Source organism: Salvelinus fontinalis, chromosome 6 (genome assembly GCF_029448725.1).
Source record: "Salvelinus fontinalis isolate EN_2023a chromosome 6, ASM2944872v1, whole genome shotgun sequence".
NCBI lineage: Eukaryota > Metazoa > Chordata > Actinopteri > Salmoniformes > Salmonidae > Salvelinus > Salvelinus fontinalis.
In genome coordinates this window covers 16,487,326-16,499,109 of record NC_074670.1, presented here as the reverse complement: position 1 = coordinate 16,499,109, position 11,784 = coordinate 16,487,326, and the positions used below count along the sequence as shown (strand labels likewise).

General features: G+C 46.5%; 1 protein-coding gene across 2 annotated transcripts in view; it reads right to left on the bottom strand.

Annotated features, from left to right (window-relative positions):
- Window positions 1-3,278: 3,278 nt before the first annotated feature.
- Window positions 3,279-11,784, bottom strand: part of LOC129857168 (voltage-dependent calcium channel gamma-4 subunit-like) — a 91,390-nt gene continuing 82,884 nt past the window's right edge. The window contains exons 4-6 of one of the 2 annotated variants that reach the window (XM_055925159.1): window positions 8,429-8,512; window positions 6,423-6,563; window positions 3,279-6,022 (exon numbers count right to left, since the gene is read on the bottom strand). In XM_055925159.1, coding sequence (XP_055781134.1) covers window positions 5,208-6,022; window positions 6,423-6,563; window positions 8,429-8,512 — 1,040 coding nt within the window. In that variant the 3' untranslated portion in view covers window positions 3,279-5,207. The remainder of the gene's footprint in view (window positions 6,023-6,422; window positions 6,564-8,428; window positions 8,513-11,784) is intronic. The other variant, XM_055925160.1, reaches the window with a different exon arrangement.

Below are 11,784 nucleotides of genomic sequence, written 5' to 3'. Positions count from 1 at the left end.
CTTTCTCTACCTACATGTTTGTTTGGGGAAATGCACATTGTGCCTAAATGGTCCTACAATCATATGTATGTCTCACTGGGTTTGCTTTTGAAATAAATAGATTTGACATAAGAAACGCTATCCTACTTTGTCTTGTCTACGAGTCCTTTTCTCCCTTCTAACTTAAATGCAACCCATTTTTTTAACCCTTACCCACAGACGCACCAACCCCGACCAACTCTCTCTCTCTCTCTCTCTCTCTAAAATTAGTACATTGCTCATCCCAGTTGCACTGCAGAGGTTGAGAAACCTTATCCATGAATGTGAACTATGTACCTCACCCTTACCCCCACGTGCACCTGCACCAACCCCTCTCCCAACCCCACTTTCTCTCCTGTCTCTAAGGGAGCACCTCTTCCCAAGCCCCCCACCTCTGTTGCCCTCACCCCATTAGCCCAGAGGTGGTGTTCTAGGTCAGAAGGGTCCTAGAACCTCCTTCCATGTCCTTTCCTTTTGGACCCCTCTGCCCTAATTGTTCAAGCGGGGTACACAGACCACCAACACACATACACTCTAGCCCTCCAGCGCTCCCAGTGAGCAGAAAGTGAACCCAGTGTTGACACGGTGTTCAGAAAGTATATATAGCTGTTTAATGGTTCTGCACAGCCTCGTTGACGAGAGCAATAGAAGCACTGCTGGCTTGTACCAGGTGTACACCTCGGAGTGTACACCTCACACCTCGGAGTGTACACCTCACACCTCAGAGTGTGAAATTTGGGAGATTGTGGCCGACAAATGTAGTATCACCACCTCTTCCAGGCTGGATCACACCCGGCCGGGATTGGGAGTCCCATAGGGCGGTGCACATTTGGCCCAGCGTCGTCCGGGGTAGGCCGTCATTGTAAATAAGAATTTGTTCTTAACTGACTTGCCTAGTTAAATAAAAAATAAAAATAATAATACAAATTCCTGGTTAAATAAAGTAAATAAATAAAATATTGTGGTCACATTCATTAACAGGATAGTGCACTGTATAACGCAAATAAATGGTTTCATACCTTAGGTCAAAAGTTGTGTCAAGTCTCTGTCATTCCCGCCAACTCTCACTTTTTCTATTCTTTCTCTCTCTGTCATTCCCTCTCTCTCTCTTGCTCCATCCCTTGATCATCTCATACTGTCATTCCCTCTCTCTCTCTCTCGCTCCATCCCTTGATCATCTCATACTGTCATTCCCTATCTCTCTCTCTCGCTCCATCCCTTGATCATCTCATACTGTCATTCCCTCTCTCTCTCTCGCTCAATCCCTTGATCATCTCATACTGTCATTCCCTCTTTCTCTCTCGCTCCATCCCCTGATCATCTCATACTGTCTTTCCCTCTCTCTCTCTCGCTCCATCCCTTGATCATCTCATACTGTTATTCCCTCTCTCTCTCTCGCTCCATCCCTTGATCATCTCATACTGTCATTCCCTCTCTCTCTCGCTCCATCCCTTGATCATCTCATACTGTCGTTCCCTCTCTCTCTCTCGCTCCATCCCTTGATCATCTCATACTGTCATTCCCTCTCTCTCTCTCGCTCCATCCCTTGATCATCTCATACTGTCATTCCCTCTCTCTCTCTCGCTCCATCCCTTGATCATCTCATACTGTCATTCCCTCTCTCTTGCTCCATCCCTTGATCATCTCATACTGTTATTCCCTCTCTCTCTCTCGCTCCATCCCTTGATCATCTCATACTGTCATTCCCTCTCTCTCTCGCTCCATCCCTTGATCATCTCATACTGTCGTTCCCTCTCTCTCTCTCGCTCCATCCCTTGATCATCTCATACTGTCATTCCCTCTCTCTCTCTCGCTCCATCCCTTGATCATCTCATACTGTCATTCCCTCTCTCTCTCTCGCTCCATCCCTTGATCATCTCATACTGTCATTCCCTCTCTCTTGCTCCATCCCTTGATCATCTCATACTGTCATTCCCTCTCTCTCTCTCTCTCTCTCTCGCTCCATCCCTTGATCATCTCATACTGTCATTCCCTCTCTCTCTCTCTCTCTCACTCCATCCCTTGATCATCTCATACTGTCATTCCCTCTCTCTCTCTCTCTCTCGCTCCATCCCTTGATAATCTCATACTGTCATTCCCTCTCTCTCTCGCTCCATCCCTTGATCATCTCATACTGTCATTCCCTCTCTCTCTCTCTCGCTCCATCCCTTGATAATCTCATACTGTCATTCCCTCTCTCTCTCTCGCTCCATCCCTTGATCATCTCATACTGTCATTCCCTCTCTCTCTCTCTCGCTCCATCCCTTGATCATCTCATACTGTCATTCCCTCTCTCTCTCTCTCTCTCTCGCTCCATCCCTTGATCATCTCATACTGTCATTCCCTCTCTCTCTCACTCCATCCCTTGATCATTTCATACTGTCATTCCGTCTCTCTCTCTCTCGCTCCATCCCTTGATCATCTCATACTGTCATTCCCTCTCTCTCTATCGCTCCATCCCTTGATCATCTCATACTGTCATTCCCTCTCTCTCTCTCGCTCCATCCCTTGATCATCTCATACTGTCATTCCCTCTCTCTCGCTCCTTCCCTTGATCATCTCATACTGTCATTCCCTCTCTCTCTCTCTCTCGCTTCATCCCTTGATCATCTCATACGGTCATTCCCTCTCTCTCTCTCTCGCTCCATCCCTTGATAATCTCATACTGTCATTCCCTCTCTCTCTCGCTCCATCCCTTGATCATCTCATACTGTCATTCCCTCTCTCTCTCGCTCCATCCCTTGATCATCTCATACTGTCATTCCCTCTCTCTCTCTCGCTCAATCCCTTGATCATTTCATACTGTCATTCCCTCTCTCTCTCTCCCTCCATCCCTTGATCATCTCATACTGTCATTCCCTCTCTCTCTCGCTCCATCCCTTGATCATCTCATACTGTCATTCCCTCTCTCTCTCGCTCCATCCCTTGATCATCTCATACTGTCATTCTCTCTCTCGATCCATCCCTTGATCATCTCATACTGTCATTCCCTCTCTCTCTCTCGCTCCATCCCTTGATCATCTCATACTGTCATTCCCTCTCTCTCTCTCGCTCAATCCCTTGATCATCTCATACTGTCATTCCCTCTCTCTCTCTCGCTCCATCCCTTGATCCTCTCATACTGTCATTCCCTCTCTCTCTCTCGATCCATCCCTTGATCATCTCATACTGTCATTCCCTCTCTCTCTCTCGCTCCATCCCTTGATCATCTCATACTGTCATTCCTTTAATGAAAAGAATAACCAGTCTGTAAATCGGTCTGTTATTGTTTTTTTTTATAAACTTCGTGCAATACAGTGTTTGAGTTTATCACACATTTAGATAAACCATAATCATTTTGTCTAGATATATCTATTCTCAACTACATAGTATTCATATTGCCCACATAAATGCTATCTGTGTGCAGTTTTGTCGCATTATTCTTTTTTTCTCAAATGAAATAAAAAGAAGAAACTAAAATCAAAAAGAATGTGGAAGCGTCAGGTGGTTTAATTTCCTTTCCCCAGTCTGTAATGTAGCGGGGTGTCCAACAGTGTCCATCCCAGTTCTGCCATCACTCCAGACAATAAATGAGGTGCAGGAGAGTGTTTACACGTGTATACATTCTCATCAACATAAACAGAAGGGGTCAAAGTTCAAGGTTCAAGGGTCACGTGGGAAGCACAGTGAGAGTTTTTTCTTTGCGGTTGGGGTTTGGATGTTCATCTCCATAGTGATTCTGTCATGGGTCATGTGACAGAGGAGAAGACATGCCCAAAACGGGCAGGGCGGGGCCAAGCTAGGGTGGGGCGGGGCAGGGCAGGGTGGAGAGAGGTAGCGCACCCCATGAGAACTGGGGGGGTAGCCTGTACCCATACAGAGGATCAAAAACACATCACCCTCCCCTCCCCTTCCCAAAATACACACCCTGTTTTCATACCAGAGTTCCTAAAGAAAGTATCTATAGAGTTTGCAAATATAGGTATGCGTTAATTACAATGTACATGTTTCATTTCAAAAGTTCTCTATAGTGTATTTTAACCCCCCCACCTCCATCCCCACATTTATTTCATTGACATTTTTCATTGTCAATTTCATTTTTAATAATGGATGGATAGCATCTGTTGTGTCTGTTCTAGAGAATAATTTTGGGTCTTTCGCTTGTAGAAAATAATGAATAAATGTTTCTCTTCTTCTCTCCAGGTGACAAGCTTCACCTGGTTTCTCTGTACAAATATATCAGTTTCTCTTCTTCTCTCCTCAAGACAGAGGTTTCTGTTAATGCCCAGAAAACAAACATCTTCAACATGACTACAGCTACGACTACTGCTAACATTGATTAGAATGGAACTCAGACTAACATAGGCCCATAGAAAACAGACTCAGAATAACACTGAAGTTGCTCAGTTGCCTCAGTCACTCACTTATTGTAGCCTTCAGTTACAATATTGGAAGACAATGTACAGTATTCACACAACTTAACTGTGTGTTAGAACCAAGGGGTAGAAAATCAAAATAGACGTAAAAAGAAATGACCTGAACTCCACCAAAGAACAAGTTGTAGTAATAGTAATAATAATACATTATATATTATTATTATTATTAGAATATAATGAAATCATATAAATCATAACACACACTCATCTTCTCATACGTTGTATACACTCATGCTTGACACCAATGACAGTTACACTGATCATACCAGCGTGTCTGTGTTTAAGAAATTCACAGTAAACGTCGCCAGGATCCAAAATCAGAGTGAAAATTATACAAATCATATCATCATTCTAAAACGATAGCATTGCAAACAGAGCTAGCTCGTAATAACGCTAGTAATAATCACAACAACAATTGACGTCAAATATGATCTTGTTAAATCAGAGTTAGTATTGCACTAAAGAAAGTGGATTGTTTAAAATAGTAGCCCAAGATTAATCGCGTTGGATCATTAACAAAATAATTCATTTCTAGTGCGTTAAAATAGTAAAATAGTTTTGTTGTGAAAGTTCATTATTGTTGTAATTATCACGTTCTGTTATTACTTGTTTTCTGTTGTTTCTCAGTGAGATACTGTAGACTAATAACAGTGAAAAAGATTCTCTCTCTCCTCTCCATTCCTTTATCTCAATACCCCTTAATACTCCTTTATCCCAATCCCCCTCTCTATATATCTCTCTCTCTTCCTTCCCTCTCTCCCCCTCCCCTCCTCTCTACACGGGTGTTGTCTTCCTGTTGAGCGTATTGGAGTTGCTCTCTCTATCTCCCTTTAGCCTGTCCAGCGTTCCCATCCCTCGTTCTCTCTCCACCGTGGACGAGGAGAAGGGTGGGGGCCCCGAGCCCACCGAGTTGCCCATGGGTGCGTTGGAGTTGGAGGAATTCTGGGACAGCGAGGGGTTGTGGGACTTCAGAGAGGGCAGCGTGCCGCTCATCATCACACCCCCTCCTCCCCCTCCTCCCCCGTCCTTGGGGAAGCAGTTGTGGAGCTGGTAGAGGGTGGCGCGGTCCACAGTGCCGTACATGGGGGGCAGGCCAGCCAGCTTGGGGTCGCGGGACAGAGTGTAGAGGGAGATGTCGCCCCCCGCCAGGGTGGTGTGGGAGCGAGAGTGAGGGTTGGGCAGCGTGGCCACAGACATGGGCCCCTGGGAGAGCATGGCCGAGGGGGGCAGGCCAAAGTTCTTCCCCCCGCCTCCCCCCACCGGCGAGGGGTCTCGGGAGCGTGAGGGGTCAGTAGAGCGGGATGAGGAGCGGGAGCGACGGCGGAAGCGGTAGCTGGGTAGGCGGAGCATGGCGTGCGTGGTCCCCTTGAAGATGTCAGTGCGCGAGCGGCAGCGAAGCTCCTTGTTCTTTTCGATGTAGATGTTGACGGCCAGAACGCCCACCATCTCAGCCATGATGAAGGACAGGCCTCCGAAGTAGAAGGACCACCCGTAGCTGTACTGCCACTTCTTGTCCTCGTCCTTCTTAGGGGAGATGTCTCCCAGCGCTGCAGAGATGTACACGATCACACCGATGATGTTGCTCAGACCTGGGGGAGACAGGGGATAGATGAGGACATACACGCACGCACGCACGCGCGCACGCACGCACGCACACACACACACACACACACATACACACATACACACAAACACACATACACACAGGGGAGGATACACATGCACACATAGACACATAGACACACAGACACACATATACACACACGCGCGCACACGCACACACGCACACTCTCTTTCTCTCTCTCTCTCTCTCTCTCTGTCATGTTATCCAGAGCAGGAGAGCAAGAGGAAAGACATGACTTTACATCAACAGAACATAAACATATGTATACATACTAAGAGACTTAGATAGACACATAAAGACACATAAATAATCACAGACACATACACAAACACACAGACAGGCCTGACAGGAGTTAGTTAGTGCACCTGCAGCCACAAAGAGAATGCCTGCTCCCAGGACGATGTTCCTCTTGTGCTTATAGAAGCGACTGAGACCGATACACACCCCTCCCATCAACAGCAGGATAGCACTGAGGATAGGGAAGATGTTGGAAGCCCTGACCATACCTACAGAGAGAGAGGGACAGGAGAGAGACGGGGAGAGTGAGGGGAAGTGACAGAGAACAAGTAAGTGAGAAGAAGAGAGAGAAGAGAGAGAGGAAGTGGGTGATAAAGAGAGATGGAGGGGAAGTGACAGAGAACAAGTAGAGTGAGAAGAAGAGAGAGAGAGAGAGAGAGAATAAGAGAGAGAGAGGAAGTTGGTGATAAAGAGAGAGAAGAGGGAGAGAGAAAATAAGAGAGAGGAAGTTGGTGATAAAGAGAGAGGGAGGGGAAAGGGAAAAGGTCAAAGTAGCAGATAGAATCAGAGGGAGAGGATGAGAAATAAACAGCTGTATTCTGCTGTGAGCAAATGAATTACCATGTGGCCAAGCTAGTGAGTGTTTAATTGTATCAGCTCTTTCCCAAGAGGCATCAACTCTGATACCCCCAGGACACACACACACACACACACACACACACACACACACACACACACACACACACACACACACACACACACACACACACACACACACACACACACACACACACACACACACACACACACACACACACACACACACACACACACACACACACACACACACACACACACACACACATCACCACGCCTCTCCCATCTAGGACATAGGCCAGAGGACAGAAATGCCAAAGTAAATGCCAGCCAAATGCCGAGGCTACATAGCAAACAGTACACAGTCTTCTCCTGCTGCATTGTGGGGCGGGCACACATAGTGCGGCATGGAACACCCACACAGGTGTGGCCTGGAGGAACACCCACACAGGTGTGGCCTGGAGGAACACCCACACAGGTGTGGCCTGGAGGAACACCCACACAGGTGTGGCCTGGAGGAACACCCACACAGGTGTGGCCTGGAGGAACACCCACACAGGTGTGGCCTGGAGGAACACCCACACAGGTGTGGCCTGGAGGAACACCCACACAGGTGTGGCCTGGAGGAACACCCACACAGGTGTGGCCTGGAGGAACACCCACACAGGTGTGGCCTGGAGGAACAGCCGTGAACTAGGGCAGCACATTATCCCTCCACTTCATACAAACACTGACATGTTTAATTCAAACAGCTTGTTTTCTCCCGCTCTTCAGGAGTCTAACTGCTCTATGTGGTCTAAGTTTTCTGTAAAAAGTGGTTTACAGTTGTGGATGAGTTACGGCTGTGTATCAGTTATGGGGAACTCCCGTCCTGAGGGTGGCAACAGTGTGCGCAGGGTTTTGTTCCAGCCCTGCCCAACACACCTGATTCAAATGATTTTCATTTTAGACCACAATAAATTGTCAGACTCCAGCCACTCAAATCGTAGACTGTTATCTTGCTACCACACGGCAAGCGGTACCGGAGCACCAAGTCTAGGTCCAAAAGGCTCCTTATCAGCTTCTACCCCCAAGCCATAAGACTGCTGAACAATTCATCAAATGGCCACCTGGACTATTTACATTGACCCCCTCCCCCTTTGTTTTTACACTGCTGCTACTCGCTGTTTATTATCTATGCATAGTCACTTTACCCCTACCTACATGTACAAAATACCTTGACTAACCTGTATCCCCGCACATTGACTCAGTACCGGTACCCCCTGTATATAGCCTCGTTATTGTTATTTTATTGTGCTACTTTCTATTATTTTTTACTTTAGTTTATTTAGTAAATATTTTCTTAACTCTTTTTTTTCTTAAAACTGCATTGTTGGTTAAGGGCTTGTAAGTAAGCATTTCAATGTAAGGTAACTACACCTGTTGTATTTGGCGCATGTGACTAATACAAATTGATTTAATTTGAATCAGGTATATTAGAGCTGGGCTGGAACAAAAGCCTGCACCTCCACTTCAGGTCCATCAGATGTTGACTTACGTAGAACATACTCAGGCCCATCATGGTCAAAGTCAGCATCCTCAGGGAAGTGGTTGATCTGAGAACACACTCCCCTCTTCACCCCTGAGAGAGAGAGAGAGAGAGGGAGGGGATGGGGGGGGGGGGGGGGGGTTAGAACAGAATACATACACTCTATCTCACACACACACACATGCACACACACACACACACACACATATACGCGCACACACACACACACACTTTATACATCAGTACATGCATCAACTCCACTCCACAGAGATTCATCAGAAAAAGAAAGAGCAGTTTATATTAGCATATGAAAAGAGAGCAAGAGAGAAAGAGGAAGAGAAAAAGGAGAGAGAGAAACTGCAGACTGGTTGTGCCTCAGGTTCTGTCCTGTCATTGTTCACCCTTCCCAGGTAGGTCTGAGGACAGAAAAGTACGCATCGCCAACACAAAACATCCACACTCTCTGCCCTTAGGAACTGATTCTAGATCAGATGTCCTTGCCCCGCTAAGGTCATGCAGTATCTCACACTCACATACATACATTATTTGTCATCAGGTGCTGGGTAGAAAAACACTCATTTCATGTAGAAAGGGTACCAGCATATATGTATGTATAGTTCTAATAAGAAATGTTTTATTTAGAGTGAACCACAGCTACCAATATTCACTTAAAAATAGTAATTTCACTGTGGTCCTTTCTGAATAAGAGCATGCAGTAACTGAATGAGCACACTCACTCACCCCCACACACACCCCAACACAGAGAGCCATCCATACAGGCAGACGGGCAGACAGATAGCTACCCGCTGGGGTCTTGTGGCTCTATTGCAGACAGACAGATGGACGGACGGACGCACGGTGATGACAGCACACGACTGGTGCTGGCTGATGGATGGATTGTGAGAGAGTTGGAGTGATGGAATGATGAGACACAGACGGAGGAGGGAGAGAAGGACAGATGTGGGGTGAGCTTGTCTCTTTCTCATAGTTCTTTTATTTCCATGGTTGTCGTCTGTAAAGAAAGAGATGGGGGCACAGAGGGGGGTGTCAGCTAAACCCCCTGACAGACGCCATTTTGGCTCTAAACCAGGAAGCAGTTCCCCATTGGTGCAGATCTAGGATCAGTTAACCCTCTCTCCCAATGTTAACCATAACCATTAGGTGGGAAAACCAGTATTTAGGGAGCAACTACTCTACAGCTGTACTGGCTAGTCCTGAAACAGAGAAACAGCTGGCTAGAGCCAAAATGACCTGAGTTTCACTCACTTCCATTCACTTACCTGGTAACTCTGTAAGAAATGTACTGGAGGGTGAAACTGACCTACATGGGCAGTAGAGGCTGCCTCTAAGTACTGCCTCAAAGATCAATGTTCTCTATTTGAACCATCACCACAACAGCATTCAATCTAAAGCATCAACACTCATATCACTGCTGTTGATTGGTGGCTTGTCTGATGCCATGCACATAAAACTCTTGCTCTCCATTGGTTTCAGGTGAATATTTGCAGCCCACAATGTGATGTTAGGAGCCTTTGACTAAAAGCTAAGGGAGAGACTGTACTGACCTAGTATTATTTTGCCTAGTTAAATAAAGGTACAAATAAAATAAAAATAAAAATTTGGAATCATCTCAACCTGCCGAATCAGAGAATACCCCACTCCTTCAGCCCCTAACACAGCAATGTGTGACACCCACCCGCGGGCTTAAATCTTTTAGAGCCAATATGTCCTCTGTTTCCATTGCACCTACACTTCACTGCATCACTGCACGGCTTCTGAGCATCCATCTTGACTCAATACTCTACGGACATCAAGGATACTTGACCTCTAAGCCATACCAAAGCACTGAAGGCTCCACTGCACCGCAGAAAGAAAGAGAGGAGAGAGAGAAAGAGAGGAGAGAGAGAGAGAGAGAGAGAGAGAGAGAGAGAGGGAGAGAGAGAGAGAGAGAGAGAGAGAGAGAGAGAGAGAGATAGAGAGAGAGAGAGAGAGAGAGAGGAGCACTGCAGCATTGCTGTGAGGGCTGGGGCTTATCTCTAATTGGCTGCTTTGTTATCAGGAAGCTTAGAGATGAGGACAAATGAGCTTTGCACAATGACCAGGCCAAGGATGGGACTTACCCTACATGCCTTATAGAGGAGTAGTGACGGGACTACAAACATACGGCAGCTAGCTAACACCATTCATTCAGCTTCAACTACTGTCCTATTCTGTCCTATTCTGTCCTTTCCAGCCTTGTCCTGTCTTCCCCCTTCTAAAGCCTGTATGTCAGAGCAGCAGTTAAATCTATTATAAATTAGCTGCTTGTGCCGCAGTGAAGATGGCGTGATGGCTACTGTCATTTTCAGAGACCCCGTCAGTTAAATCACTGGGCTGGTGCAGGGTTGGACAACAGGGTCCGCAGTGAGTTTGTAGGGCCAGCAGTAATATACCTGATTCAGAGACCCCGTCAGTTAAATCACTGGGCTGGTGCAGGGTTGGACAACAGGGTCTGCAGTGAGTTTGTAGGGCCAGCTGTAATATACCTGATTCAGAGACCCCGTCAGTTAAATCACTGGGCTGGTGCAGGGTTGGACAACAGGGTCCGCAGTGAGTTTGTAGGGCCAGCTGTAATATACCTGATTCAGAGACCCCGTCAGTTAAATCACTGGGCTGGTGCAGGGTTGGACAACAGGGTCTGCAGTGAGTTTGTAGGGCCAGCAGTAATATACCTGATTCAGAGACCCCGTCAGTTAAATCACTGGGCTGGTGCAGGGTTGGACAACAGGGTCTGCAGTGAGTTTGTAGGGCCAGCTGTAATATACCTGATTCAGAGACCCCGTCAGTTAAATCACTGGGCTGGTGCAGGGTTGGACAACAGGGTCCGCAGTGAGTTTGTAGGGCCAGCAGTAATATACCTGATTCAGCTTATCAAAGGCTTGATGGATCTAGTTGAATCAGGTTTCCAACACATGGTTGGTGAGCACAGTGCTAGTGGGTGATGCGTGTAAGGTAGGCTATATATTAAATACAGTGATGGAAGGAATGAGATGAGGGGTTCTTTTCAGGTGATTTCAAGTACCTGATCTGCTGACACTATGGAACATGAGGAATACAGCCACAATATACTGTACATCTAGACCATCAGCTCCTGTTACCTACTTCACCACTGGAGTCATCCTTAGTTCAGGGATGAAGTGGTATCCTTATGACAAATTCATTTGAATGGTAGAAATGACAATCTCCACAAATATCCAGTATTCATATATAAAGTGGCTGTACTGTACTAGCTCTCTGAACAGATACAGTTCAGACCTCTTCCCTTAAACTTCATGTGAACCCACTCTAAAGCTGTGTTGTTCTTATGCACAACGCATCACCGGGGG